The 22,373-nt window shown below is 48.9% G+C and overlaps 1 protein-coding gene and 1 long non-coding RNA gene across 3 annotated transcripts in view; one reads left to right on the top strand and one right to left on the bottom strand.

Moving 5' to 3' along the window:
- DENND2A (DENN domain containing 2A) overlaps positions 1-16,934 on the top strand; it is a 98,846-nt gene extending 81,912 nt beyond the window's left edge. For both annotated transcript variants that reach the window (XM_061165930.1, XM_061165931.1), the window contains exons 14-19: positions 7,770-7,947; positions 9,681-9,722; positions 12,670-12,787; positions 13,175-13,426; positions 14,794-14,880; positions 15,771-16,934. In XM_061165930.1, coding sequence (XP_061021913.1) covers positions 7,770-7,947; positions 9,681-9,722; positions 12,670-12,787; positions 13,175-13,426; positions 14,794-14,880; positions 15,771-15,802 — 709 coding nt within the window. In that variant the 3' untranslated portion in view covers positions 15,803-16,934. The remainder of the gene's footprint in view (positions 1-7,769; positions 7,948-9,680; positions 9,723-12,669; positions 12,788-13,174; positions 13,427-14,793; positions 14,881-15,770) is intronic.
- Positions 16,935-18,014: 1,080 nt separating this feature from the next.
- Positions 18,015-22,355, bottom strand: LOC133072904 (uncharacterized). Its single transcript, XR_009696825.1, has 3 exons — positions 22,094-22,355; positions 21,311-21,406; positions 18,015-19,107 (listed from the first exon to the last, which is right to left on the bottom strand). It is a non-coding gene; the product is annotated as an uncharacterized LOC133072904 (long non-coding RNA).
- Positions 22,356-22,373: the final 18 nt, after the last annotated feature.

The raw sequence follows: 22,373 nt of genomic DNA, 5'->3' as shown, positions 1-22,373 counted from the left end.
TTTTTTCGTTTATTAAGTTCAGTTCCCAAGCTTTTGGCCAAATCTACACACTAGACTGAATAAGAGAGTCAGAGCTGCACGTAAACAATTTGTGTAAAAGTTTTAGGCAGGACGATGGTTTTTAATATTCGAGAAACTTACTTATCTTTCCGTAGTGCATTCACACCAGAAGCTAAATGACAGACTTCTAGCTCACTAGCTAGAAGTGGGACTGGGTGGCCCAATCTGGACAAATAGTAGAGCTTGAACCTTGGCCTTGACATGGAGTGACTACACAAATACGTCCACGTGTAGCTGTGCACCTTCATCTGGTTGTGTGTTCCTTTTAGTTCATTTTTAAGCAGTTTCTGTAGGCTTAAATGAGGCCCCGTATCCTGTCTCAGTCAGTTGCATCGTAGTGTTTCAATAAAAGGTTGGGTTTGTGGCACACCCTCTCCAGGCAAGTGAGCTTGCCAAGGGCTACTTGAGGGTGTGAGTAGCCACCATCTTGGTGGTTCAACATCTAGAGTACTACTTCAGAGGTCCTCGTGAAGCTAACAGGGAGATACCTATGTTTTAGTTCAGCAGAGTGCTATGAAAATGCCATCAGACTGATTACACATTAAGTATTAACTACCTTTCTTTTTTTTGCCTATGAACACCAAGATAACTTTGAAGCAAGGTTTAGACAATAGCATAGCCACAAATTGACTCCAAACCCATCACCAACAGAATCTCGGATATATATATACTCCAGCTCTCTCTTTTTTTTTTTTTTTTTTAATTTTTTTATTAGTTGGAGGCTAATTACTTCACAACATTTCAGTGGGTTTTGTCATACATTGATATGAATCAGCCATGGATTTACACGTCTTCCCCATTACTCCAGCTCTCTTCTGGAGTCAGGTCCCTCCAGGCTGTGCTGGCTCTAAGTGTAGTCCTTTGGGGGCTTACTGCGGCCACCTAAAAACTCTCCAACACTGTATCCACTAATTCCTCGGAATGAGTTGTCACCTTGCTTTTCTGTCCTGTCTCCATCAGTGAGCTCTAGAATTACCCTCCAGGCCTGCGTTTTCTTCAGTGTCAGTTATTTTCAGCTCCTGGCTCCTACCTCCAGTTCCTGGCTTTCTCTCTCTCTCTCTCATAGTTCATAGTTGGCAGACATTAAAGCTGGAACGCCCACTTTCCTTATGTTACAGATGAGGAAGCTGAGGCCTTGGAGAAGAGCTTTACCTGAGATCACACAGAGAGTAGCAGACCCAGTTTTGTTGAGGTCCAGCCTGGGTTCTTTTTTAACTCGGTGACACATTTCTTCAGGGTCTGAAAGTACAGTAATGGAAGCATGGCAGCCACCTCCCACTATGTCTCAGCAGGCACCAGACCACATCAGATCACCGCTCGCTCTGGTTCCTGGGAATCACGCATAAAGAGAGAGATGCTTTGCCTGCAATCCTAAAGGATGCTGATGGACTCACTCCGCAAATTCCTGGGGTCTCTCCAACTCTGGAAACTCATCCTTCACTTTTCTGGTAGCGTCTTAGAGAAAGCTCTGTGCTTGACTCTTTCTGGTTTCTAGGTGAATTGGGAGGCTGCTGAGCATAGTAATAACTAATTGCAAATTGGGCTAGGACCCTGGTGCTGGGAAAGATTGAGGGCATGAGGAGAAGGGGACGACAGAGGATGAGATGGTTGGATGGCATCACTGACTCAATGGACGTGAGCTTGAGCAAACTCTGGAGATGGTGAAGGACAGGAAACCCTGGCGTGCTTCAGTCCATGGAATCGGAAAGAGTCAGACACAACTGACCGACTAAACAACACCACATAGGGCACAAGGGCTTTGTAGCAGCCAGAACTGAAGCGTCTTCTCCAGGAGAATCTGAGTGCTCACAAGGGTATCCTGGGGTCTCTGGACTAATGTTTCAACCCTCAGGAACCACCACCAAGTAGCAAAGCATTCTGGGACCTGACCCTTCTCCCCTGTGCCCATCTTTTAACCTTGTGGCCCAGCCAACCTCCCACTGGGGCATCTCCGCCCTCCCTCGCTTTTGTGCAAATTGATCACAGCTGCAGGGGGCCAGCATTCCTTTCCTCCACCCCCACTGTAATGCGAGCCAGCTGCCAGGGCTCCCTCCTAGAACTTCCTTCAAAAACACCGCCTCTCCTCCAACCAGCAGACGCTCAGTAAGGCTCCACATTAAGTGGCAAGCGAGCCTGAGCAGTCATCCTTAGCATCCCTAGAGCTGTAGACTGTACTTTGCATGTTCCTAAGAAACCACCAGTCCTAGCAGTGCCCACCCCCGTGGAAGCTCCTCTAGCCTTTATGGGTCGGGGAATAAAATCTCAACAAGCTACACTCAGAATAATCCCTTCTTTCCTCTTCTACCTTTTTTTTTTTTCAAGATTCACTTATTTTTTGGGTGTGGTGGGTCTTCATTGTTATACGGAGGTTTTCTCTAGTTGCGGCAAACAGAGGCTACTCTCTCATTGTGGTGTGCAGGCCTCTCATTGCAGTGGCTTCCTGTTGTGCAGCACGGGCTCTAGGGCACATGGGCTTCAGTTGTTGCAGCTCTCGGCTCTAGAGCGCAGGCTCAGTAGTTGTAGGTGGTGCACAGGCTTAGTTGCTCTGCGGCATGTAGGATCGGCATGTAGGATCTTCCCAGACCGGGGATCAACCTGGTGTCCTTTGCATTGCAAGGCGGATTCTTAACCACTGAATCACCAGGGAAGCCCCTCTTCTGCCATTTATTTGGAAGGAACAGCTGCCACTTACTGTATTATTTGCAGAATCTGACCTTTCCTTCTCATGTTTCAAGAGGCAGAATTTTGTTTTAGAATATTGGACCGGGCTGGAGAACGAGTGGGATGCGACACTGCCCGCACTGCCCGCCTCTCCGGTGGCTCCTGACCCGCTGTGCTGCCCAGGTGCCAGCGAGTGAGGTGGCAGTGGGAACCAGGTGGGAAACATGGGGACCCAGCTGCAACAGCGATCGGACTGTTTAAAAAGCAAACAAGCAAAAAACACCTATTAGCAGAATCGACAATAGTAGTACCAACCTTCATGGCCAACGGCTGACACAGTTGAGCTGTCATTTGTCCCCATCGAGACTGAGTACGCGACTTAGCGACTAAACAACAACAGCAGGCTGAGTACCGGTGTCCCTCAGCTCCCTGCATTCCAGTTAAATGAATGCATTTCTTCGTTCCATGACGTTTCTTTCCCTGCCTTGCGTATCTAGTGCTGGCATTGCTTATCATTGTGCTCTCTACTTGTTCCAACTACCTTCCCTGCCCAGCTGGTTCACACTCACTGCAGCTGAGCCACACACCCTGCCCCCCAGACTCCTGGGCTTCAGCCAGAAATACAAAGTACAGCCGCGCTGGAGAGAAGGGGAGACTCTCTGCAGACCTGCTCCCTCCAGGGCTGAGGCCAAAAGAAGGCCAAAGGGCAGGAGGCCATTACTCTGAATTGGTAAAAAAAAAGAAAAAAAAGAAAGAAAATTACACAGATTTTGTTTTCTTTTTTTTTTTTTAATTTTTAATTGGACTTTGAAAAAAACTTTTTATTTGGGGTTTTTAGGTCATGCCACATGGCATGTGGAATGTTAGTTCCCCGACTGGGGATCAAACCCATACCCCCTGCATTGGAAACTCAAAGCCTTACCCACTGGACCTTTGGGGAAGTCCCCAGACTTGTTTTTCTATTGCAGTAATGAAAAAAAAAAACAAACCCAAAGGCTTCTGGCTATGCCTCTTCATGCCTCTGTTCCTCAGTCTGCATCCCTTTACCTTGCGCCATCTTCAGGACTCCTCGCTCCCCACCCTGCCCTCACCCTGAATGCAGAAGTTACTTTAACCTCTTTTAGCCTGGGGTTCACTGTTGTTCAGTTGCTCAGGAGCATCCGATTCTTTGTGACCCTGTGGACTGCAGCCTGCCGGGCTTCCCTGCCCTTAACCATCTCCCGGAGTTCTAAAATCGGTTCCAGGTCTAAAATTCTGTGATTCTGTAACTTCCCCAGAGTCAAAAATGCTTAAACCACACCTCTGAAGTGTAAACGCACTCTTAAACATAAGTGCCGCATTTTTATTCTCCTTTAGTGACTTGACTAAAGTGCTAACTTGCTTCAGTCATGTCCAATTCTTTGTGATTATATGGACTGTGGCCGGCCAGGCTCCTCTGTCCATGAGATTCTACAGCCAAGAATAATGGAATGGATTGCCAGGCTTTCTTCCAGGGGGTCTTTCCACCTCAAGGATTAAACCCAAGTCTCTCACATCTCTTTCATTGGTAGGCAGGTTCTTCACCACTCGGGCCCCTTGGGGAGCCCTTGACTAAAGTGAGAATTTCAAAAACTTGCTGAAGGGACCATGGATGACAGAGTCCATGACCTACACCATTGCATGATCCACTCTTTCTCCAAGTGATATTTAGGAGCTTAATAACAAATGTGCTATAAAAAGAGGTGGATTTCATACACAAGGCTTCCTTCAGAAAATTCCTTCTTAGGATCTCTTAAAGAACTGCCACTAGCCACTTGGAAATGAAAGCCAACACCCCAGTAAAAGGTGTAACATGTCAAAATTCCACCTCAACCATCACTTTCTACCCACTCCCCACCATACCCCACCCCCAGCTCTCCAGTCAAAATCATTGACTTCCAAGCCTTTTTACTACAGTCCACAATTAGAAATACATTTTATATTCAGACCTAATATACACCCCACATAATATACACATATAGTTTTTTACAACTGGGGAAAATGCATCCCACTCTTATTTTCTCTTACATTCTTTTTGCTGTAGTTGTTTTTAATGCTGATCACAACCCACTGAAATTATTTCAGGGCCCCCGATGGACTGCAAAATTATAGTCTGCAAAAACCTGCTTTACACATGACTATCCTTGTTTATATTATGATGTCCTTCTAGTTTTCTGAGTCATGACCCATAGTACTTGAGCAGATCAGCTTTGTAGATTGGCCACACACAAATACAGCTTTGTCCTAAAAAATCAAAGTTTTCGAACAAAGTGAATTCAGCACATTCAGTGATCTATAGGTCAAGGAAATTAGATGTAAATGATCAGCAATTCACTAAAAGTATCAACATTCCTGACTTATCTGGTAGAAAGTGATGCCTTAAGAAATAAAGCTCTTATGCTTTTCAAGACAATTTTTTTTTAAAGTCTTTACATTTATTGAATCCAGAGAGAAAACAATGATTTACAGAATGGGAAAAAAAAAAGTGTGTGTCATGTCTCAGTGCCTTTAGGATTTAATTCAACATAATGGATAGGGTTATATTTACAGGTTTAAAAACTACATTTGCTATTATTTTTATAGTGTAACCTAATATTTCAGTTGTGGAAAGAAGTCATTAGTAGTTATTAAAGAGCAAATGGTGATAATAATAGTTACAACCTCAGAGTGCTATTGAGAGGTGTCTGTTGTTGTTGTTCAGTTGCTAAATGGCGTTCAAGAAGATCTTTTAAAAGGCAGAAATCACTTCACCGCACACTGCTGGCTGAATTATTGATGTTGCTCTCTTGGTATAAGTCCGAACTTTACCTTACTCAGCTATGTCTCACCCTTACTCAGCTAATGAAGGTATTATAGTGATAAAAAACAAAATGTTGGGGTAGCATCTTTCTCATTTTGAGGGTGATCATTTGAAAAAAAACACAAGACCAAGTATCGGTGAAATATGTGGCTGCTCCACTACTGAGAGGTATCTCATGACCCCAGTGAGCATTAGGAGGTTGATTATTTGCTAAGATAGAAAACAGGAAGGTTAGGAGACATACTGATAAATGAACAAGATTCAACATTGCTCTTATTAGGTTGGGCTTCCTTAGTGGCTCAACTGGAAAAGAATCTGCCTGCAATGCAGGAGACCTGAGTTCGATCCCTGGGTTGGGTAGATCCCCTGGAGAAGGGAACGGCTACCCGCTCCAGTATTCTGGCCTGGAGAATACCACAGACTGTATAGCCTAATAAGTGAAAGTGAAAGTCGCTCAGTTGAGTCCAATTCTTGGGTTAGGGTTAAGGAACTGTAACCCACCAGGCTCCTCCGTCCATGGGATTCTCCAGGCAAGAATACTGGAGTGGGTTACCATTTCCTTCTCCAGGGAATCTTCCCGACCCAGGGATCAAACCCAGGTCTCCCACATTGCAGGCAGGCGCTTTAACCTCTGAGCCACCAGGGAAGCCTGATATGCTGAGTGGAGAGAAAAGGTCAGACGAGTGATAGACATTCTGAGACCATCATTGTTTATCGTCTCAAATAGTTTTGTCATTTTGGTTAGGAGCCCCCAAATGGAAGCAGGATCAAAACGAGGGCTAGTGCATATGTTAAGGATGTCTCAGGGGGTGCTAGATTCATAGGAACTTGCTAGATTCATAGGAACTTCCTAGATTCAGAGGAATCTAAATGATTTGGGGAAGGTTGCTTTTTTATTGCAGTAAAATATACATAACCATAAATTTTACCATTTTAATCATCTTTAAGTGTACAATTCAGGGGCATTTAGCACATTCACAATGTTTGCAGCTATCACTACTATCCATCTCCAGAGTGTTTCATCATCTCAACTGTAATTCTGTCCTCTTTAAGCTACAGTGTGCCCCTTTCCCTTCCTCCAGCCCCTGCTAACTTCCCTTCTGCTCTGTCTCGATGCATTTGCTGATTCTAAGTCCCTCGTGTGACTGGACTCATACAGTACATGTCTCGTTCTGCCTGGCTGAGTTCACTTGCTGGCCAGTATCTTTTAGTCCACTTTTTTCTTCTTAAGTAAACCAGAGCTAAGTGATTTTTTTGATGGGCTCAGGAAAGTTTTATGGCAACGAGATTATAGGTGTGTGACATCATGGGAACGCAGTAAAGGAGCATTCATCTATCCAGAACTCAGCTTCCTTGCAACTTGACGTGAACAGAGCACAGCTGAGAACCAGGGCGAACATTCAGAAGGTGTCCTAACAAATGCAATGCTGGTTACAGGGACCCGAAGGTGACCCGGTATACTCTTGGTTGAATCCACTGGGCCCTCACTATTGTTTTACTCTTGCATTAGACACTTCTAACAAGCTGCTAGAGTTTCCAACACCATAACATTTTAGAAACAGCATATCAGGATGAGAGGAGAGGGGAGCCGCTGGGAGCAGGCTCACTTAGTGATAAGAAATGATTTCGAGGAAGAAGAGAAAGCCTGCTCTCACTCATCTTTGAAGCCACCAGTCGTCACTATGCTGCAGCTCTGCAGAAATGATATAAAAACGATGCTCCCAGGTAATCCACCCGTTCACTGCACAAGCCGAGCCCAAATCCAGGCACGGAGCAAAGCGCTGTGGCTCCCACACAATTGTCAGGCCCAGCATTCGCCAACACAAGGCTACATTATGATCATCCTGCTTTAAGAGAGTCTCTCTTAAAGGCTGAGTCTCTCGTTAGTTTTCTGTGTTTTGAATTCTGGGCAAGAAGTGCATGAATTCTGCTTTTACACAACCGAGCCATTTGGAGCGGACGGCTGCACCTGAACACTGAAGGATGCTGTCTCCCCCCTCCCCTGCCCACACCTAGGTGTTCACACTTGGCGGGGAGAATGTGGGTTCCAATACAAAGTCTCTTCACTGAGAGAAGGAGCACCCATGAGGAAGGAGGCTTTCGTCATTTGGGGGCTTTCTGTGGGTGGGGTGTGCGAGGGGGCTGGCGTGTGAACCTTTCTCTCTGGCGTCTTCGTGGAGGCGGCCCGCCCTCCTGAACCGGCCCTTCCTCCCCTCTCTCCCCGCTGCAGCACCCTGTCCACGTGCTGCCACGCGATGGTGGCGGCCATCTACCCCTTCACCTGGCAGCACACCTACATCCCTGTGCTGCCGCCCGCCATGATCGACATCGTGTGCTCGCCAACGCCCTTCCTCATCGGGCTGCTCACCAGCTCGCTGCCGCTGCTCAGGGAGCTGCCGCTGGAGGAGGTGAGCTCCCTGTGGGGGCAGGGGCAGGGGAAGGGGCCGCCTGTGGCTCTGGCAGCAGGCAGGGTCAGGGGGCAGCGGGACCCCACGGCCTTGTCTGTGAGCCAGCACCCCCCCGCCAAGCCAGCTTCAGCAGAACCTCTTGACTGCAGACTCAGTTTCCCCTCTAAATGAACCTACAGCCGTGGACACCCATTGAGAAGGGCTGCAGTCAGCAATTGGTTGCTGCTATTGAGTCACGTCCCACTCTTTGTGACCCCACGGACCGCTGTCCATAGGATTTCCCAGGCAAGAATACTGGAGTGGGCTGCCATTTCCTTCTCCAGGGGAGCTTCCTGATCGTGGGTGGAAAGCTGTGTGTCCTGCATTGGCAGGTGGATTCTTTACCTCTGAGCCACCAGAGAAGCCCAACCAATGATTTACTAGATTTTAATACACCTCGTCCGTAAAGAGCCATGCGCCCTATCCTTCCCCCGTCCACCCCTCTGCCATGGGAAAAAAGCACACGAAGAGCTAATGGTAACTGGAAATCATCTCTGGGCCAATAACAAAGTCTTGAGAAGGACTGTGTTCCTATAAGTAGGTCCTTTTTCATATTAGCTAAAAAGGCAGCAACCTAAATGTGTTCAGCGATTGAGTTCTGGATCCAGATGAGAAAAGCCCTGCTTAGCGTCTCTGTGGTTACTGAGTCCCAGCCCCTTCCTCAGACTGGTTTCCGTCTCCAGTACTGAGAGCTTCCAGCAGTCACAGCAGAACCGTGGGGACCAAGTGATGCTGCACAGAACCGCCAGGCCTGAACCCTCCCCGTGTCCCGAGATACAGCTACTCTAATTGCCCAGGTGGTCCTATAGTCTCGTTAAAGATGAACCAGCCGACTCAGGTCTTTGAGTGTGGGTTTGTGAACTGCAGAGGGTTTTCCTGGGTGCCCTGTGAGCCTGCAGACGGCTCAGTTCCACCCCCAGGAGAGGGTGTGAGAAGGAAGGACAGCCTCTCTCAGCTCCTGGCCCCTGTGTTAGAGCCCGTGGTTCCTGCTCTTGTGGAAACACAGCGGGCACGCAGGCTCCCTGCTCATCCTCCGTCATAGCCAGCGGTCCACACTGTGTGAGCCCGTGAGTGGGCGCCTTCCTAAGTTTTGCGCCCTAGGCGCTTCACTTGCCTCTCCCTAGTTGTGGCCCCGGGTCTCAGCCTCACTCTGAGGAAGGAGGACGAAAACCTTGGCTCATGGAAGCCCAGCACCTGCAGCTTGGCTTACTGCCCCGTTGGGTCCAGTCCTCTGGGTCTCTCCCCTTTTATCCCATTAACAGAAATGACAAGACTGAGTGGGTAACTGGGAGGTAGGAGGGGGAGGCCTGGCGGGGGTGGCAGAATCCAGTGGAATGGGAACAAGCTGGGGCTCTAGCCTCTCTGTCTCAGTGACCCACACACTAAAAAACACTAAAAACAGCGGCTCTGCCTTAGCCAGTCCAGGAACAGGGCAGGAAGTCCAGCCTTTGGCCCACATGTATCCTAGCCTGCGGTTACAGTGTTGAAAGCATGCATGTCTGGAAAGCTTTTTCCCCTCCTCCCCCTTCATCATCTGTGGCTTCAGTGGCAATGTCAGGAAACCATAATTGGCCCACTCCGCCCTCACCCGGCTGCCTCTCTGGGTGCCAAGAAAGAAGACGGCTAACCGTCCATCTCTGTATTCTGGAAGCCCTCCCTGCTGACAGTAACAGTCCCTTTTCCTCCCCTCGTAGGTCCTCGTGGTCGACCTCGTCAACAATCGGTTCCTCAGACAGGTGAGTGAGAAGCACCCCAGCTTCAACCCACTGCTGGCTCTGCTGTCACCTCTTGTTTAGAGCTCACCGTTCCAGCTCTGTCGGGGCCGGGAGTAGCAGAACAGGCCAGCAGGCTGGGGCAGTCCCCGGCCAGGGCCTGACTGCGGACAGCACAGGAGGCAGGGGTCAAAGAAGAGCGGTTTGGACAAACGATCGATTCCCATGGGCTCTGTCACAAAATGGTTTGCTGACAGAATCTTTGTATGGGTTATAACTGTAGACACTTAACCTTTTTCAACATGCCTTTAAATATTTGACAACAAATTTCATGATATAATGTGAAGTGGAAAAATCAGGATAAAAATTATATACATTACTTTGCTGATCTTTTTTTTAAGGATAGAAATGAGGGGGGAAAAAAAAGAAATGAGGGGAAAAATACATATATATATAGAAAGATAGAAAGGAAAACTCACCAAAACATCAATTCTGGTTGTCTTAGGGTGGGAGACTGAAAAGGAGACAGATTATGAGCGATTTTAGATTGTTTTAATATTTTCATACATTTTCTATAATGATCATAAACTACTTTCATTATCAGAGAATGGGGCTTGGGTGCAGTTCAGTCCCTGGTGGGGGAACCCACGTGCTACATGGCATGGCCAAATAAATAAATAAAATAAAATAAACTTGGAGTGGCCACTGAAAAGTTATGCATGATAATGCTGTTCTTTATCATTAGTTCCATCTACTTTCACTTTCCAAGGGCCCTCTGGGTAGGCCCATCCCCACGGCCCTCCTGCTCTGAGACCCAGATCATAAAGCCAGCTTTCAATCATACAGGTCATCTGCCCTGACCAGAGCCCCCTGATAAGAATTAGCCACCTTGTGGGGGTGGGGCATTGGGAAACATTTATTGAGTAGCCACTTAGCTGCAGGGAACTTTCACAAGTTAATTACATTGCATTTAATTTCTCCCAGCCTTACTGAGCTCTTGTTGACATATAACAAACATATTTAAATTTAAGACCTACAACATGATGATTTGATATATGTATACATTGAGAAATTAGAAACACAATAGGATTAATTAGTTAACCCCTCCATCCCCTCACATAATTACCTGTGTATGGAGGGATAACACTTAAGATCTACTCTCTTAACAACTTTTAAGTATACTTTAACTATAGTCACCAAACTAGACATTAGATTCCTCAGAATTTACTCCTTTTATAGCTGGAAATTTGCGCCCTTTGACCAACATTTGCCCTTTTCCTCACCCCTCGCCCCTGGTAACCACCTCTCTACTCTCTGTTTTTATGAGTTCAGTTTTTTTAATTAATATTTTGAGTTCAGTGTTTTAGATTCCACATATAAGTGAGAACATACAGTATTTATCTTTGGCTGTCTGGTCTACTTCACTTAGCATTATGTCTTCAAGGTCTATCAGTGTAGTCACAAAGGCAGTATGTCTTTTTATGGCTGAATAATATTCCATTGAGCGTGTATATGTATGTGTATGTGTACATATATACATACACATGTATATACACATACATACACATCTGTAAAAATGTCTATTCATGTCCTCTGCCCTTCTTTTTTCTCTTGAGTTGTATGAGTGCCTTATGTATTTTGGATAGTAACCCCTTATCGGGTGTGTGATTTACAGATACATTCTCCATTCTGGAGGTTGCCTTTTTGCTTTGCTGACCGATTGTCTTACTGTGCATAAGCTTCTCAGTGTGGGCTCTGACTTGTTTATTCTCGCTTTTCTGGCTTGTGCTTTTGGTGTCATGTTCCCAAAAATCGTTGCCAAGATCAGTGTCAAAGAGCTTTTCACCTGTATTTTCTTCCAGAAGTTTTACAATTTCTGGTCTTACGTTTAAGTCTGTAATCCATTTTTTAAAATCCCCATAGTTTGGGGGAGAGGTACAAGATAAGGGTTCAATTTCATTCCTTCGTATGTGGATGTCAAATTTTTCCAGTACCATTTATGTAAGCAACCATCCTTTTCCCATTGAATATTCAACTCCCTTGTCAAATGTTAGTTGACCGTATATGAATGGGTTTGTTTCTGGCCTCTCGATTCTGTTCTGTTTGTCGTCTTGTTCAGTCGTTCAGTCGTGTCCAACTCTTTCAACCCTATGGACTATAGCACGCCAGGCTTCCCTGTCCTCCCCTGTCTGTGTTTCTGTTTTTATGCCAGTTGATGTTGGGAAAAATTGAAGGCAGAAGGAGAAGGGGACAACAGAGGATGAGATGGTTAGATAGCATCACCAACTCAACGGGCATGAGTTTGAGCAAGCTCCAGGAGAGGGTAGGGGAGGACAGGGAAGCCTGGCGCGCTGCAGTCTGTGGGGCTGCAGAGAGTTGGACAGGACTGAGCGACTGACTGAACAGCAATGACAGCCATACTGTCTTGATTGCTACGGCTCCATGATAAAGTTTGAAATCAGGAATTAGGATGCCTCCAGCATCCTAATTTGTTCTTCTTTCCTAAGATTGTTTTGGCTATTCAGTCTTTTATGGGTCCATACACATTTTAGGATTTTTTTTTTCTATTTCTGTGAAAAATGTCATTGGAATTTTCATAGGAATTTGCATGGAATCTATAGATGGCTTTGAGTAGCATGGACATTTTAACAATATTCTTTCAATCTATGAACACAGAATATCTTTCCATTTATTTTATATCTTCTCCAGTTTCAGTCATCACCATCTTATTTGTTGCATTTAATCTTCACAGTGAGATAATCTGTTTTACCAAATGGGGAAGCTGAGGCTCCTGTAGCTTGTTAAGAGTGGAATCAAGATTCAAGCCTCTGGTTCAAAGTTGTGTTCTTTCCACTAAATCAGGAACTGTGCCGGGCCTGCCCTGCAGAATCCGCTGTGTCCTGCTGGCTGGGATACAGACACCATCCCCGGAAATGCTGGGACAATGACTCCCGTTTTTTCTGCTTTACAGATGGACGATGAGGACTCCATTCTGCCCCGGAAGCTTCAGGTAGCCCTGGAACACATTCTGGAGCAGAGGAATGACCTGGCTAGTGAGCAGGATGAGGGGCCCCCTGACGGCAAGCGAGGTAAATGCTCAACCGCCTCCCAGACTGCACCCCCGCCTCCATCCTCAGAGCCAGGGAGCAATGGCCTATGGGCGTCTATCTGTACACTTGGCATGGGGTTAAGTCGGGAAATGGGCTGCGAGGTGTACGAGGGGAGAGGCTGGCGCTCATCCCCTTCAGCAGCGAGTTGTAGAAAAAACCTTTCCCACCCCATCCCCAGTTTAGCCCTAAAAAATCTGTTTAAAGGTAGGGGAGAAAAGACAGGCTCACTGTGGGGAACCTCTTCCATGGGTCATCACAGTCGGCCTTCCAGGGACCTGGAATAGCACCCTTGTCTTTTCTGACTGGTTCGTCCCAGAGGCTCTGCCTCCGCCCTCAGCGGTCCTGGTTCTCCCCTGCTCTGCTCAGGCCCTGAGTCCAGCCCCTTGAACGAGGTGGTGTCTGAAGCCTTTGTCCGCTTCTTCGTGGAGATCGTGGGCCACTATTCACTGTTCCTGACGGCGGGCGAGCGCGAGGAAAGGACGCTGCAGCTGCAGCGAGAGGCCTTCCGCAAAGCCGTCTCCTCCAAGAGCCTCCGCCGGTTCCTGGAGGTCTTCATGGAGACCCAGACATTCCGGGGCTTCATCCAGGAGCGGGAGCTGCGCCGGCAGGACGCCAAAGGTCGGGGCGCCGTCTCCTCGGGGGTCGCTTCCCTCTGCTCCCCGCTTCCAGTTCCAGTGCGAATTCCCCTCTGTCCTCGTCTCCCCAGCTTGACCAGACTCTCAGGGACAGCCTTGTCCCCCTCTCTCTGTGGCGTCTCTCCCCCGTCTCCTCAGGCCTCCTCTTGCCCCCTCTGCCCTCCTTCCTCACCCTCTCCGCGGGGCCCCAGGGATGGACAGAGGAGGAGAGGCTGGCCCGCACCCTCCACTCCATGTGCTGCCACCAACGCCCAGCGGGCTGGCCGTGGGGAAGGAGGACAGCAGAGAGCCCCCCTCCCCGGCCTGGGGAGCCCGAGGGCCCCCTCTCCACCCGCTCCCCGTGCCCCGCTCCTCAGGTTCTCCTTCGGGTTCTCCTTGTCTCCCTCAGTGTCCCTGTCCCTGTTGCTGGGTTCCATCACGCCTCTAGTGATCAGGAGCGGGAAGTGTGCGGAAGAGGATGAAACCGTTCCTGTCTCTTTCTTCCATGTTCTTTAAGTCCTTTGGGGAATCTGAAATCTAGAAATATCAGGAAAGGCTACCCCAGGTGGGAGCTAGGCCAGAGGACCAGAGAGATAGATGATTAACCCTGAGGGGATGCCACCCAGTGACAACGGTCGAGGGTGTGGGAGCAGCTGACCCAGGCCTGGGTGTCCTCTGGTGTCGCAAACGCAGAATCTGAGCTAAGGCAGCAAAGCTCCACATCCCCAGAGCTCTGTGCAAAGCAGAAAGCGGGGCTTCTTACTTCAGATGATTCTGATGAGGGTATCCGGAGAGACAAGAGAAGGTGGATTAGAGACTGGGAGAAGGCACACAACTCCTGATGAAAGAATTCACGAGAAGACCTGCCTGGTACACCGACCACTGTTTGACAGAAGATCAGCCCGAGGCTCCAGCCCTGGGCGAGAACTGAAGGTCCCTGCCTGCTGAGGTGACCTGCCCACCCCACCCTCTGAGTCCCTCAATGGCAGCTAGGCTCCCAGGAGGCAGGCCACTTGGCCAGGGGCCCTCTTATGGGAGATCTCAAGGAGAAGGGAAGGACTGGGACCGTCTGGTTCTTCCCTGAGACCATGGGCCTGACACAGTCCAGGTGTTTGGAAGGTGTTCGTTGAGGAAAAATAGGACTTCATGTACGAGCTAGCTTTACAGCTTTCCAAAGACATTACTGCACAAGGCTGGGCAATTATAAGGTCAGGGAAAAAAAACCTTTTAAATCTTTTGATTCAGAGCATGTTTATAGAGCAGCTCTGTCTCAGCAGCAAGGTTTCTCTTATCTGCGGCAGTAAGGAAACGAACACGTGTAGAAGCACCAAGAGAAGGAACTAAAGTGATTGGGATTTCTCTCGTCAACAGGTCTATTTGAGGTCCGAGCCCAGGAGTACCTGGAAACACTCCCCAGCGGAGAACACAGCGGTGTCAACAAGTTCCTGAAGGGACTAGGTGAGGCCCAGGGTCTGGGTTCCCGGCAGCAGCCCCTGGGGCCACGGGGTCTTGGCCAGTTCCTGCCACCAGAGCCGGGGCTCATGACACTGAACTCTGAGGCCCACTGGGCCCAGTCGGCATCTTACCAACCTCCAGTTCTGCCCTGCCCCCGGAGCGGAAGCTAAGGACACACGGCCCTCTCCCGGCCCTCCTGGGCCCTGGCTGTGTTGCTCTTCTTTCACTCTTACCTCCACATCTTCAGTCTTCTGGGGAGTGGGGCTTAGAAGTATGATGAATGGAACCGGAGAAGGGGGCCTGGCGGTAGAGACCTGGCCCAGCCTCCAGGTGTGTTTCATTTCCCTGAAAAGTGGAAATGTAAGAATTTCAGTAAGGACTGTAGTTTAACCAGCCAAAAAACGCCCATGCTAGGAAATGGAGGAGGAGAAGAAAGCAAAAAGCATGAGGGAGGGAGCAGGCCCCAGTGAGGACGAGCTGCAGTGAGGACAGCCCCCCGGAGGACCTGCAGGGTCCTGCTTAGAGCCTCACCCGGGGGGCCAGTGCCCGGGAAGGGACCACCCACCTCCCACAGGGCCGGGCCGGGCATTTGTTCCCCTCAGGACCCCCAGGGAGGCGTGACAGTCCCTGCGTCCTGTGTCACCATTTCAGAAGCAACGTCTGCAGCTCTGACAGTCTTCCCTTCAAAAGATCCCTGTTCACAGGGGAGGCGCATGAGCAGTGCAGGGGGCACCCAGGCTGGAGGAACCCCCCATTTCTCCTGAGCCCTGGGGTGAAGCTCGGGGGTGGGGTGGGAGCCCCAGTTGTCCACACCACAGCTGGTGTGAAAAGGGCAGGATTTTAACTCAGCTCCTCTGTCTGCCTGGTGCAATGTTCTCATTTTCTTTTTTTAGGCAATAAAATGAAGTTTCTCCACAAGAAATAGCCCTCAACCCAGACTCCACGGAAAACTTCCTCCCAGGGCAACCACATGTCTTAAAAACAGTCCTGGTGGTCTTCCTGAGAAGTCGGGTCCTTGGTTGTCCCAGGTGCTGGGATAAAGGCCAGGATGGTTTCTGGCCACCCCTGGGTCCTCCCTGGGGACAGGACCCCAGAGCTGCCGGCAGGCAGCTTCTTCAAAACAGCACTGGAATTGGGACCTGGGACCAGGCACGTTCAAAGGGATTGTTTTGGGTTGTTGGATTTGGGGTGTTTTTTTTTTTTAATCTTAGATATTAAAAAAGAAGAAGAAGAAAAGTGTTTGGGTTTTCTTTTTATTTCGCCAAGGCATAAGACAGCTGTCCTGCCCTGTGTCATGAACCTTTCCCTGGTCCATCCTGCCTGGCAGCTCACCCTGGAGCCAAAAGGAGGAGACTGGGAAGGAGCGGCCTCCTGGGACTTGGAACCGAGATGCTCCCTGGGGCAGAACTGGGGTCAAGGGAGAAGCACCGTGGCGACACCCACAGGCACTGCAGACCCCACGCCACGGGTGTCAGGGCGGGAGTCCTCTCGGGGAAAGGATCGGCAGGTAGTGGAGTCAGGTCTGTGCTGGAAAGGCAGACAGAGGACAGCAGCAGGATTCGGTTTCCTGAGACGAACTGCTCTTTCAGCCCGGCCGGTGACGCCACCTGGTGGCCGAGCCCGCTTGTCGTCATGTCGCTGACGCCTCTGGTCCCAAATGGACCTGACTCTCCTGGACGGCCTCTTTTCCCCTCCGAGGCCACAGAGCCCGCCCCTGCCCACAAGTCCACGACTTTTACAGGTACACGCAAAAAGAGGCTCTCTCTTCGTAAGATGTTAATAAAATATTCTTAGGGCTGTAAAGTTTATGATGCTGCCCGCCTTAAAGCTCACAAGCCATGGCCTCGACCCCATTCCTATTTTACTGCAGGAGATTTTCCCATCTCCATGTAGGGCCCAGAACAGCACATGTAAAGTCGTACACGCTACCCGTGTATGATAAATGGAGGGACTTCTGTTGTCATCAAGAAGCAGCATCAATGTCGGGTACATACACGATCCGAATGAACTTACAAAACAGAATGAGACTCAGAGACTTAGAGATGGAAACTATGGTTGGCAGGAGAGGTGGGGGAGGCTGGGGGGAAGGGACGGTTAGGGAGTTGGAGACAGACGTGTACAAACTGCTCTATTTAAAGTGGATAACCAGGAAGGACCTACTGTACCGCACAGAGAACGCTGCTCAGTGATATGTGGCAGCCTGGGTGGGAGGGGAGTCAGGGGAGAATGGCTACATGTTTATGTATGGCTGAGTCCTTTCACTGTTCTCCTGAAACTGTCACGTCTTTGTTAATCGGCTGTACCCCAGTACAAAATAAAAAGTTAAAAAAAAAAGGAGCATCAAAACTCTGGGGACGGCTTCCTCAGACTTGCACAGCCAGAGGGGCGGGGGCAGGAGGTGTGGGAGAAGGCTGCACTCCAGGGGGCGCTATCCTGCCCCGGTGGGAAGAGAGTCTTGGGCAACACAGGCACGCTCTCAAAGCAGGCCTCAGGGCCGCCCCGCGGCCAACCCGCTGCCTAGTATCCCACCAGGTGGGTTCGCTCTGGGGGGCACCAGGAACCCTACAAAAACACACAAAAGGAATGTGCTCTGACCCTGGCAATGGCCCTGGGGCCTGGGCTGCCTGGCAGAGGTTCTTGACCTCTAAGGAGTTGGGAGCAAAGAGGTCTTTGGAGGAAAAATAAGAACAAGAGGAAAATGAGGAGAGGTCGACCTCTCACCCTATACTAGGGGTTCTTAACTAAAGTCATGGTCCACCAAATTGTACCCAAGATTTGGTGTGTCCATTCGATTCGGGGGCAAGAGTCCATAGTTTACATCAGATTCTGAAGGGGGTCCAAGGCCCCCTAAAAGGATAAGAACATAACAATTACCTAGGTGTATAGATATGTATGGTTGGGGGTTGGGGAAGACCAAAAGAGAATCTCTGGGTGTGGGGACTCAGGAATTTGTAACAAGCGCCTCAGATTAGTTAACTTTATTAGCACCAATATTCTGCTGAAAGATGATAACTTTCTTAATATTTTGGAATATACTTTCTTTTCTAACTTATTTCATATTGTTTACTCAACACGTCTCAGTGAATAAATATATACTTTTGTCAACATTTCTAACGGCTATGTAATATTCTGTTTTGCAGATATGATAAATGTTATTTTACCAATCCTCTCATGCATGCAAGATATTTCCAATTTTTAATATCGTAAAGAGCATTGCGAAAAACATCTTTGTAAAAGTTTCTTAGTACATATGCCTTGTTTTCAATTTTAAAGATTATTTATTTACTTATTTTTGGCTGTGCTGGGTCTCTGTTGCTATACGGACTTTTCTCTGCTTGCGGCGAGCAGGGGCTACTCTCTAGTTTCGGTGCGCGGGCTTCTCGTTGTGGTGGCTTCTCTTGTCACAGAGCATGGACTTGAGCACAGGCTCAGCAGCTGTGGTCCAAAGGTTTAGTTGTTCCACGGCCTGTGGGATCTTCCCGGACCAAGGATCACACCTGTGTGTGTCTCCTGCATTGGCAGGTGGATTCTTTACCACTGAGCCTCCAGGGAAGCCCCCTATTTTCATTTTTGCTTGAAGTTAAATATATATACAGAAAAGTGCTCAGATCATGAATACACAGTCAGACAAACTTTCACAAAGGACCACATCCAGGTACCAAGTCCAGGAGCAGAACATCACTGGATGCAGTTCACCTTACCAACATCCCTCCCACCCTACTCTGCATAAGTTTAAACTACATCAGCTAAGGAAGTGCCTTCATTTTGCAAAGTGGTAATTAAGGAAGGGGAGCATCAGAAACCAGAGAAAAAAAATAGGGTTGTGATTCCCTACTCACAGTCTAGGGCAGACCTCGGATGGACAATGCTATTTGGGTTTAGAAACAAAGTGTAGCCAAGAAGCATGGGTGTGTTGGATAGAACACGGCCGCTCAACCTTTTCATCTTACCTCACACCAACAGTCTGTCCAAGAACCAAGTCCTCCGATTCCATTAGAAAAATTAAGAAAAAAAAAAAAAACTCATACATTTTCCATGAAGAGTGTGTATTTAGAGGCATTCCATTATCGTGTTTCAATTCAGGGTCAATCACATAGTCATGAAAACCAGTTGGAGCAGGACTTCTGGGTGGGTTTCATTGCTGTAGACTATCTGAGACTGGTGGGCAAGGGAAGGGATGAGTGGGAGGTGTGGCTGGCATGTCTTGGTAACTGGCCGGAGATAGGGAATCTGAAAGAGAAGGTAGCTGTCACCACTGCTGAGACAAGGGAGAGTGAGTTCTTAGAAATTATCACACAAACCTTTTCTCACGCAGACCAAGAACAATGAGGAGATCTGCTATTTATTATTTCTTTTTACCCATTACTATGTTCAGTTCGGGCTTCCCAGGGAGCACTAGTGGTAAAGAACCCACATGCCAATGCAGGAGATGTAAGAGACCTGGGTCGATCCCAGGGTTGGGAAGATCCCCTGGAGAAGGGCATGGCAACCCACTCCAGTATTCTTGTCTGGAGAATCCCATGGACAGAGGAGCTTAGTGGGCTACAGCCCATGGGGTCACACAGAGTCGGACACGACTGAAGTGACTCTGCATGCATGCATGCATGCATGCACACATGTTCAGTTCATCATGTGTGTTATTTGATCACTTGAATGTAAGCATCATGAAGGAAGGGACTGTATCCGTTACGTTCAATGCTGAATTCCCAGAGCCTTAGATCAGTGCCTGGCACAGAGTCATCTCTCGGTAAATGTTTGCTGACCAAAGCAACAATTCCCACAGTAGTACTAAGGTGGGACTGTACTGACTCTGTCGCGGGCAGCAAGCTCCGTAGAGATGCATGGGTACCCTTCCAAGTCAAAGGAGTGCTTCATCAGGAGATGCCAGCCAGCTCCCGACTCTAACAGCCACTTCCGGTAGCTCAGATATCTTGTTTTCAGCACAAGCACCAAGCTCCTAGGAGACCACATTAATAATCAGAAGGTTGCTTGGTGAGTAGGAAAGCAGAACAAAGGTGTTGGAGAGTCTTCAGGGACATCTCCCCAGGAGGGGAGGGAAGCCCGACAGACTTCCCTGTCTCACAGAGGGTCTGTTCCCCTGGACATTTCCCCTGCCCCCACCCTGCCCTCCTTTTTTTTTCCCCCCTTTGTTTTATTTTACTGGGGGGAAATTCACGTAACACAGAAGTCCATTCATCACTCAATGGATACTTGGGTTTTCCCCACCTTTTGGCTATTGTGAATAGTTCTGCAACAAACATGTGTTCATGTATTTGTTTGGGCTTCCCAGGTGGTGCTAGTGGTCAAGAACCTGCCTGCCAATGCAGGAGATGGAAGAGACACAGTTTTGACCCCCAGGTCAGGAAGATTCCCCCGGAGGAGGGCTTGGCAACCCACTCCAGTATTCTGGCCTGGAGAATTCCATAGACAGAGCAGCTTGGCAGGCTATAGTCTGTAGGGTCGCAGAGTCGGACACAACTGAAGCAACTTAATGCACACGCACACCTTTGTCTGAGGAGTGGACTGAGTTGTTCGTGCTCACTTGTGTCTGTCTGTGTAACCCCTTGGACCACAGCCCTCCAGCCTGCCCTGTCCATGGGACTGACTCTCCAGGCAAGAATACTGGAGTAGGTTGCCATTTCCTCTTCCAGGGGATCTTCCTGACCTAGGATGGAACCCGCATCTACTGCGTCTTCTGCACTGGCAGGCAGATTCTTTACCACGGAGCCACCTGGGAAACCCATTGGTTTGAGTACCTGTTTTCAATTTCTTTAAGTATATACCTACGGGTGGAATCGCTAAGTCATAGGTTAATATCTACGTTTAAATTTTTGAAGCACCATCAGAGTGTTTTCCACAGAGTTTACATTATTTTATACACCTGCCCACAAGGTATGAAGCATGCCCCCTTTCCTATGTTCCCTCCCTTTCTTCAGACAGATTCCAGCTTTTTTAGCTGTATCCATCACCTTCCAGCCAAACCTCTCAGAGGGTACCCCATGTTTCTCAGGGGTGATTGGCATCACCTGCATCAGATCCACCTAGGATATTAAGGACAGATGCCTGGAATCCACCTTGACTTATCTGGGACCAAGGCCCTAGAGCCCTTGATTGGCTGCAAGTTTCCCAAATACCTTCAAGTACTTACAGGTTTCTGTCTTAGATGACTCACTTCTTCAGGTGACCCAATCTCCTACCTTATATGTAAATTATCCTGTAATTTTCACTCACAGAGAGTAATCTTAGGGCCAAGTTTTGAAATTAAGACTTTTGCACGCATGGCCCAAGTTCAGTATTACATAAGAGCTGAAATGCTTTAAAGAACAAAAATATTGATGAAAGCCTACAAGAGTCCACAGACCTGGTGAATTCAGGTTGTGGTTTTTTTTGTGTTTTTTTTTTTGTGGGGGGGGTGCAGTGGTAAAGAATCTACCTGTCATTGCAGGAAACCCAGGTTCAATCCCTGGGTCAGGAAGATCCCCCGGAGAAGGAAATGGCAATCCACTCCAGTATTCTTGCCTGGAGAACCCTAAGGACAGACGAGCCTGATGGGCTACAGTCCATGGTGTCACAAAGAGTTGGACACGACTGAGCACGCACATTAATCACCTTGCCTAGGATTAAAAGCAAACCCACTGTGGTACAGGTTAACCTCCCCCCACCCCCCCACCCCACCAAATCCTGAAGAGAGATGCTCTGGGAGTGAACTCAGAGGAGGGCAAGGCAGGCGGAAGCTGGAACCTCAGCTCAGAGTTCAGGAGGGTTGATGTGAGCTGAGAGTTCAGACGGGTGCTTGGGAGGGGCTGGAACAGGCAGAGGAGGAAGGGGAGATTCCTGGCCGAGCAAAGGTTAGTAAGGAAAGCAATAGGCAGGTGAGAAGGGCCGCTTAACTGCTGGCGCCTGTCAAGGCCAATTAACTTCCCTCCCTGGCTTGTCCAGCGACCACGCCTCACCCCCACCCAGCTGTTGCACGGGGTTGCGCCACCAGCCTGCAACTTCTTCCAGGCTACAGTGAGCCTGGGGCAACCTCCCTGACACCCGTCCAGGGAGCCGTCTCACCTTTGGTCAACGCTGGGCTCCCTACCCGCCCGTCTGACTCTCCTTGCCCACAACCTTCACCCCTCCTCACCTGACCATAATCCTGAGAGCCCACAGTTCAGTAGTCCTGCAACCAAAGCTCACCACCGATTGTCCTTCCTACCAAGGAGCTAATTACCTGACCTGCATGGGCAGAATGTGGACTGAGTTGTTTTTCTGGCAGATTCAGGCAGACCCGCCCTTCATTCTCGTGGCCCCTGGACAGATGTGAAAGGGCTTGTCCTCCGAAGGGGCTCTGGGTGGCAGCGGACCCAACAAGCCAGGGGCAGCTGACGTGGGTCCTGAGAAGGGCAGGGCCTGGCCAGCTGACAGCTGCCCTGGGCGACCGGAGCCCCAGTGGTTCCCAGGCTGAGGACGCTTTTCTCCCCTCTCTGTCCTGGTTTATCCGCCTGGGAAAG

Source organism: Dama dama, chromosome 18 (assembly GCF_033118175.1).
Source record: "Dama dama isolate Ldn47 chromosome 18, ASM3311817v1, whole genome shotgun sequence".
NCBI lineage: Eukaryota > Metazoa > Chordata > Mammalia > Artiodactyla > Cervidae > Dama > Dama dama.
The sequence above is the reverse complement of the archived record's forward strand: the minus strand, read 5'-3'. Positions and strand labels throughout refer to the sequence as shown.